Source organism: Gossypium hirsutum, chromosome A05 (genome assembly GCF_007990345.1).
Source record: "Gossypium hirsutum isolate 1008001.06 chromosome A05, Gossypium_hirsutum_v2.1, whole genome shotgun sequence".
NCBI classification, from domain to species: domain Eukaryota; kingdom Viridiplantae; phylum Streptophyta; class Magnoliopsida; order Malvales; family Malvaceae; genus Gossypium; species Gossypium hirsutum.
Genome location: NC_053428.1, coordinates 19,890,572 through 19,899,158, shown reverse-complemented (window position 1 = coordinate 19,899,158; position 8,587 = coordinate 19,890,572). Strand labels below are relative to the sequence as shown.

General features: G+C 31.0%; 1 protein-coding gene across 5 annotated transcripts; it reads left to right on the top strand.

The window, feature by feature from the left end:
• Positions 1 to 575: 575 nt before the first annotated feature.
• Positions 576 to 3,057, top strand: LOC107888140 (uncharacterized). Of its 5 annotated transcripts, none has more exons than XR_005927205.1 (5): positions 576 to 876; positions 1,063 to 1,187; positions 1,574 to 1,655; positions 2,276 to 2,331; positions 2,668 to 3,057. XR_005927205.1 is itself a non-coding variant. In XM_041113867.1 (4 exons), exons 2-4 carry the CDS (start codon positions 1,134 to 1,136, stop codon positions 2,939 to 2,941), a joined length of 384 nt encoding a protein of 127 aa, XP_040969801.1. In that variant the 5' UTR covers positions 584 to 876; positions 1,063 to 1,133; the 3' UTR covers positions 2,942 to 3,057. The 5 variants fall into 5 exon arrangements, 3 of the variants coding, with proteins under 3 accessions (XP_040969801.1, XP_040969800.1, XP_016667765.2); XR_001681297.2 differs by having other exon boundaries at positions 579 to 876; positions 2,270 to 2,331; XM_041113867.1 differs by lacking the exon at positions 1,574 to 1,655 and having other exon boundaries at positions 584 to 876.
• The last annotated feature ends 5,530 nt before the right edge of the window (positions 3,058 to 8,587 follow it).

The window sequence follows — 8,587 nt, the reverse complement described above, 5'->3', positions numbered from 1 at the left end:
ATACATTTAAACCACAATTAGAATTTCACGTCTGCAATTACACATTAAACCGAAATTCATATATAACTCTAAGATGTATCTCTATTAAAATTTAGGTGTATACATATAATTAAATGCCATTTATATAAAAATCTAAACAACTAAAGCGGACCATACTTAAAAGAATAATACTTGTATTACTGTGTCATTTTGTATTTTTTTAATTCATCGATTTCATTTTATTTCTGTTAAAGTTTCCTTTTGTATTTTATATGATAATTTAAAATTAAAAAATCTTCAAAAAAATTTTAAAATTTTAAAATTAAAAAATAAAAAATAAAAAACTTAAAAATTTAATATTTAATATTTTAGTTCATATTTCAGTTAAAAAATTCAATATTCAAAAATTAGAAAAATTCTAAAAAATGATAATGTCAGCACAAAAAATTTATAAGAAAAAATAGGAAAAAATATGTTAAAAATGAAAAAAAAATCAAAATTGAGCAATAATGGCGTTTTTGAGTAAAACACCACAAAAAAAATTGGACTATAGTGGCGTTTTTATTAAAAACGCCATAAAACACTTTTTTATCCCGTTTTCAAAATCCCGCTCACAACGAAAAAAAGAATTTTGGTTACCCGCTTCTCATCTTCTTTCTCATCTCCTTTTACTCTCAAAATTTGCCCCCAAATTTCCCTAAAGAAGCTTTGCTTTTTTATTATTATGTTTTCAATTATTTTCAGTTATTGAATGTCTTTCCCTAAGGAAGCGTAGATTGAAGAGTACAGTGTACTAAATTAGGGTTTATTCGGCTATGAATTTTAATTTCTACATTATGTTAATTGCAGGATGATTCATTACTTGCTGATGAAAAGCTTAAGGCTCTACAAGAGGAGGTTCGTTTTAAATGGTTTAATATAAATATAATCCCTAATTCCATTTTTTCTAATATAATCCCTCATTTTCTTAATAGCAACTTCACTTTTTTTTTCTTTTTATAATGTTAGATACAACGGTTTCTTCTTGTGAAGGAGTTGATTGTTTGAAGCTTAATAGGTTTCATAAATTTTGCAAAAAACCAGGTTGAGAGAAAGAGAGAGAGTTCATCATATGTTTGAAGAAGCAGAATAGAGACTTGATTTAATTATTGCATATGGCATCGAATACAAAAACTCTCTTGCATTTCGAGGATCTGGCTCTCCTTTCGGTATGTTTTCTGGGTTCTTTTCTTTTCATCAAAGTTTGTTTCCATTGATCATCATTGTCCAAGGTTTAGCTTCTTGGTTCTGCATCATTGGCTTGTTTCTCTACTTTTAGGAACACCTTTGGTGTTATATAACTTTTTGGTTTTCTTGAGTGGTAGTATCTGCAGATTTCTTTAACTTCTTTTGGTTCTTCCTTCACGGTTATATGATGTTTCTATATTGAATTTTTTTTATCAAAGACCCTCTAACAGTTTCATCATGACCATGAAAAAAAAAGGGTAACTTCAAGCTTCTGCAATCTCAGCAGCAGTGTGAATTGCACACATGCAAGTATTGCTATTTTAGAGTTTAATTCACTAATTTAGAAATCACATTGCTTAAACTCCAGTTTCAGGTTATAGTGATGAGTGCAAACAGGGGGTGCGCTCAATGCAGAGAGAAAGTCTCTAAAGTTACTTCTAAAATGACTGGTAGGAACTTTGATGGGTAAACCTCATATCATAGCAAACTAATCTCTTTAAATTGTCCAGTCTAAAAATCTTCAAAGCTAAACTCCATTTCTAAATTTTCTTGAGAAGATTTCATCAACTCAAAAATTGAGGATAAATTGGTTTGGAACAGATAAGAACGTTCAGAATAAAGGAAATTGTTGTTTATGAAGGGTAATTACTAATGAATTGAGGGAGGTGGAATTTAGAGATCTTCGATAAATTAAGCTTAAAGCTTGGGTTGTTTATGTTTATATGCATAAGCTAAGCAGAGGCTTAATAATGTATGGATGCTTTGTGGAGTCCCTGTTTTGAATTTTAGAATCCTATGTAATCTCTTTAAAAATTGGCATTAAATTGTTTTTAGGTTTTATAATAACATTTCTCTTTGTGATGTTATTATGCAACTTATTTGATTTAACGTCTGGATGCTTTTAGGAGTGATTGTTTTGAATTTTAGAACCATATGTAATTTCCTTAAAAATTGGCATTAAATTGTTTTTAGGTTTTATATTAACATTTCTCTTTGTTATGTTATTATGCAACTTATTTGATTTAAAATTTTAAAACATTTATTTACTTAAATGTTTTTGCAGGAGCAGGTTTTATTTGGTTTAAGATTCTCTAGCTTGACAATGTTAAAGCAAAATTCGGTTGGGTAATTTCTTATGTCTACTGTAATGTCCTTGATTTTCATTGTAATTTTCACAGACACATACTCTCTTCCACTTTGTCATAGGGACATGAAGGAGTCAGTTATTTGAATTTCCTCAACTTAATGGCAATAATAGTTGTGGCTTGGCTTACATGTGAAATTTACCTTGTTCTGCATTAATTTTGTGAAGTACCACTAACCAATGACAAATTTAATTTGCATTTTGTTTTCTTTCGCTTTTTCATAAGTTTTGCAAAAATTAAGTCCAAATGTTGATTCTTAATTTGATATGTAATTAGCTCTAATTTCAAATAAATTTTTTCTTACCTTATAATGCAGGCTGAGAATGGGTCAGGTGAGCAAAGTTGTGGAGGTTGAAGGTTTGGAAATTTATTGTAGCATCTGCAAGGATGCTGCCAAGGATTTGAGCTTGAGCAATACTGGGGGTTCTGAATCCTGGTTCAATTCACACAGTGTTGGTGATAAGTCTAAACATATAGTAGAGCCATTCAATGTATCATTGTCTCTTTTGGTATGCAAATTTTATTGGAGCTTTTTAATTCTTCTGCTCAAGATTTATCCCTGTTTGAATTTCATTGTAGTCTCTATGTAATGTTGGTATTGGTTGGTGATTTCTATATATCTTTATATGTGCTGAAATGAAAAAGAGTAGTCTGTAGCAAAGCTAGGGAGCTGCTTTAAGGCAATCATAGTTATATCTTTTATGAACTTTTCTCTTCAGGATTTTTGTTGATCTTTGCTTGTGATAACAAGACTCTTTTGTTTTATTAGTCTCTTTTATGACTAAAATCAGTTAACATATAGTGATTTTATTATTCTGTAACTCTCTCTCTGCCTATGCCTTATGTTTTACATGCATCCTTAATGTGGGCATCATGTGAAGCATGTCAGCATCTTGAAGGCGTTTTTTTTTTAAATTTCATTACCTTTAGCGGCGTTTGCGGGAAAAGCGCCGCTAAAGGTAAAGATCTTTAGCGGCGTTTGTGGGAAAAGCGCCGCTAAAGGTCAAGACCTCTAACGGCGTTTGTGGGGAAAGCGCCGCTAAAGGTCATGACCTTTAGCGGCATTTTTTTAAATAAACGCCACAAACTTTAGTGGCGCCTTCTATAGCGGCGTTTTTTTGCGGCGCTTTCCTTAAAAAACGCCGCTAAAAGTTAATTTTGCTGCAGTGTCAGTTTAAAGATATTAGGTTTATTTTCTGCAGAAATGAAGTTTATTTGGTTTATTTACACTTTGATTTTGGTAAAGTTTGATCTCACTAAGGAGGATCAGTTGAAAATAGAAATGTTTAGATCATATTGCATGTAATTTTCATGCTACATATCCATACTATACTGAATTTTAATTACAGTACTTGTTTCTATGCTTTACTGGCATCTAGCATATCTAGATAACGTCCCTCTAAAATCAGAAATGCTTATGGTTTCTTTCTGTTTTCCGCTACACTAAAGGATAAGAATACGAACGTAAGGTCAAACCAACAACAGTATGAAAACAAAGTTTCTGCTTTATCTGGTGCTAAGAAAGATTTGCTTTCCTGAATCCTATTTACTTTCAAATAAAAACTTTTAGAAGCCATCTTTAATAAAAGAATATAATATACCCCAAGTCATTGTCACCCAACCATTGTCATTTTGACCCGCAAGCCTCCATGAAGTTTTCTACCTGCTCCTATTCCACAAAAAAAAAGGGTAAATAATAAAGAAAGGAACTCTACAATAATACTTTCAATTGTAAAACCTTGTTCACCACCTGCTCTTAGTCAACCATTGCATAAATTTGGGTTTTACAAATAATTAAGAAATGCCATTAAATCAAGAAATAGCTCCGAACACGCCATGCTAACTTATTTTATATTAATTAATAATTCATTCACTATTTTATAAACATTAAAGTATTTTTTACTAAATAAACTCTCAAAAAATAATTTAGTTAAATTTAATATTGAATAATATTTGTTTACTATTATTAATTTTTATCAAAGCTCGAAATCTTTTAAGTTTTTTTTTGGGGGTTAAAAGCGAGGAATTTTGTGATTTGGTAGGTCAAAATATGCTATAAGTTACTTTTCATAAATTTAAAATTTAGTTCTTATACTTTTATTTTTAAGAATTTAGTCTCTCTATTTTTCAATTTCAAAATTTAGGTATAAAAACCTAAGCATAAGTAGTAACTAATTCCCTTGTCATGAATATTTTCCAAAGAGATAAATGGCTGGTCATGAAATGAACTTTATTCCCATGAGCGGGGATCAAAATCCCAACCTCATAATTAAGGTATGAGGTAAGCAACTACCACACCGCACCTCATAATTTGTATATTTTCAAACCTATACATTACTTTTAGATGCTTTTTTTGAGAAAATAATTGCCAAACCATTGAATTAAATTAAGATATCTACCGTAAAATAAATCAATTTAATCTTTATATTCTTCAAAAGACCATATAAATTAAAACATAGTTCATATTCACTATTTAAAATATGATATCAAAATTATTATTTATTTACAATCTCCAATTCAATTGCTTGGTCTGCTAATGAAAATAAAATCGATCCAACCCGATAAAAAAATGAGAGAATACTAAAAATATGAGGAAGTATAAAAATTTTTGAGGGAATACAAAAAAAAAATGAAGAAGTATAAAAAAAATGAGAAAATATTAAAACTTACAAGGGAATACATATATATTATGAGAAAGTACCAAAATTTTTGAAGGAATATAAAAATATATATATATAAGGAAGTGCAAAAGATTATGATGGGATACTAATTTTGGTTTGTCTTGATAAATTTATTTATTTTATTTAAGTATTTATATTTTTAAAAATTATCGTGAAATTACCCAATTTTGTTGAAAATATAATAACTTAATTTGTCACAAAATCTAATTGAAAATTCTTAATATTTAAAAATAATTTTTTTACTCCAAAATCTTATCTCATATCAAATTCTAATTTCAAAACCATACCAAAAAATATAAAGAAATGTCAAATATTATAAAAAAGGAATTTATAACATGTAAGGTGTTGAATGAGTAATAGCTTATGATAAACATTTATTATTTTTTCAGTTACAAAATTGAGCATGAAGATTGAAAGAAGAGAAAAAAATATTATTAGCAAGTGATGAAGATACGTAAATTATATTGATATTTGGTATTTTAATTTAATTATAAGACAGTGAAATGGATAGGTAAAGTGAAATTGATGATTTGTTTGATCAGTTGAGAGGAGCTTCTGTATTTTCGAAGATTGATTTAAGATCAGGCTACTACCAGTTGAGAGTAAAAGAAAGCAACGTTCCAAAGACAGCTTCCCGTACAAGGTATGGTCACTATGAGTTCTTAGTAATGCCATTTGGATTGTCAAATGCTCCAGCTGCTTTTATAGATCTCATGAATCGTATCTTTCAACCGTATTTAGACTAGTTTGTAGTAGTTTTTATTGATGATATACTAGTTTATTCGAAGTCAGATTCAGAGCATGATCAACATCTCAGGATTGTACTACAGATATTACGAAAAAAACAATTGTATGGAAAACTCAGCAACTGCGAATTTTGGTTGTCAGGGGTTGTATTCCTAGGTCATGTAGTATCTGCAGATAGAATCTGAGTTGATCCAAAGAAGATTGAAGCGATTGTACAATGGAAACCACCAAGAAACGTATCAGAGGTACATAGTTTTCTTGGTTTAGCTGGGTATTATAGAAGATTTGTAAATGGATTTTCGAAGATAGCTTTGCCGATGACCAAGCTACTACAAAAGAATGTACCATTTGTGTGGGATGATCAATGCCAAGAAAGTTTTGAAAAGTTGAAGCAAATGTTAACAGAGGCACCAGTTCTAACATTACCAGAGTCGGGGAAAGATTTTGTAGTGTATAGTAATGCTTCTTTGAGTGGTCTGGGTTGTGGACTGATGCAGGTTGGAAAGGTAATAGCCCATGCATCTCGTCAGTTGAAACCACATGAGCGCAACTATCCAACTCATGATTTGAAACTAGCAGCTGTGATTTTCGCTCTGAAGATTTGGAGACATTATTTGTACAGTGAAAAATGTTACATCTATACCGATCATAAAAGTTTGAAATATCTCCTCTCCCAAAAAGAATTGAATTTGCGACAGAGACGATGGATCAAGCTTTTAAAAGATTATGATTGTATCATAGACTATCATCCAGGAAAAGCTAATGTAGTGGCTGACGCTTTGAGTAGAAAAACCGCAATTGATTTGAGAGCAATGTTTGCACGGCTCAGTATCTGTGATGATGGGAGTTTGATAGCTGAATTGAGAGTTAAACCAATGATGTTTGACCAGATTAAATCAGCTCAATTGAAAGATGACAAATTGTTGAAGAAAAGAGAGATGATACAGACAGACGGTAGAAAATTTCAGCATTGATGCACATGGATGCTTAAGGTACCGAGATCGAGTTTGTATTCCTGCTAAATCTGAATTAAAAGAGTTAATACTCTGAGAGGCACACAATGGTTCATTTGCTTTACACTCGGGAGGCACAAAGATGTATCGTAATCTACGAGATTCGTATTGGTGGCCCGGAATGAAAAGAGATATAGTTGAATATGTTGGTAAATGTCTTACATGTCAGTGAGTAAAGGCGAAACATCAGGTTCCTACTGGGTTACTTTAGCCGTTTAGTATTCCTAAATGGAAATAGGATCTTATCACAATGGATTTTGTTATGGATTGCCACTGTCGACAAGCAAAAAGAATGCTATTTGGGTAATAATTGATCAACTTACTAAGTCAGCGCATTTTGTAGCAGTGAGAACCGATTGGTCACTTCAGAAACTGGCTGAGGTATATATTCGAGAAATAGTTAGATTGCATGGTATTCCAATATCTATAATCTCAGATTGAGATCCTCGATTTACATCAAGATTTTGGAGAAAGTTACATGAGTCACTAGGCACACGGCTTAATTTCAGTACAGTATTTCATCCGCAGACTGACGGACAATCCGAACGGGTAGTTCAAATATTAGAAGATATGCTTCGGGCTTGCATCATTGATTTTGAATCAGGTTGGGAACCTTATTTACCTTTAGCTGAATTTGTGTATAATAATAGTTTCCAATCAAGTATTCAGATGGCTCCGTGTTAAGCATTGTATGGACGAAGATGTAGATCACCTGTGTGTTGGACTGAACTGAATGAAAGAAAAGTTATTGATCGGAATTGATTCAAGAAACATAAGAGACAGTCAAGAAAATACAAGAGAGATTAAAAGTTGCATTTGATAGACAAAAGTCCTATATTGATTTGAAACGACGGGACATTGAGTATTCAGTTGGGGATAAAGTATTTCTTAAAGTTTTTCCATGGAAGTAAGTGTTGAGATTTGGTCAGAAAGGTAACTTGAGCCCTCGTTACATTGGGTTGTATGAAATTGTGAAAAGAATCGGACCAGTTGCTTATCGATTAGCTTTACCTCCGGAATTACAGAAGATACATGATGTTTTTTATGTTTCAATACTACGTAGATATAGATCAGATCCTTCTCATGTTATTTCATTGAAGATATTGAGATTCGACCGGATTTGTCTTATGAAGAAGAACCAGTTGAGATTTTAGCAGGGGGATAAAAGAATTAAGAAATAAAAGGGTTCATCTAGTAAAAGTGCTATGGAAAAGTCATAAGGTGGAAGAAGCGACTTGGGAACGGGAAGAAACTATGAGAGCTCAGTACCCCCATCTATTCTCAGGTAAATTTCGCGGACGAAATTTATTAAGAGGGGAGAAATGTAACGACCTAAATTTTACGGGCACCAGAAAAGTGAGTTTAAGGCTTCCATATTAGGAAAATGAGTTCGTAAATATTTAAAAAAAATATTTATGAAGTTAGTTGTGAGTTGAATTAGATTTTAATTAGGTGAATTTATTTTTAATTAGAAGTAATTAGTAGAAATGATTAAATTGAATAGAGCATAAAAGCTTAATCATAGAATAGAGAAAGGATAAAGGATTAAATTAGTAATTAAACTAAATTAGTGACATATGTAAGTTAGAAAATAAATACACGTGTATTTAAATAATTAGTACAAATGTATATAATATATAAATTTACTTATATATTAAGTAAAAGATATTTACTTATTATTATTATTGTTATATTTTATCTATTAATTGAGTTAATGATAAATGTATGGTGATGAATTATTACATGTGTACATGTGTGTATGAATACACATGTAGTATTTTTATTTGTATTAATT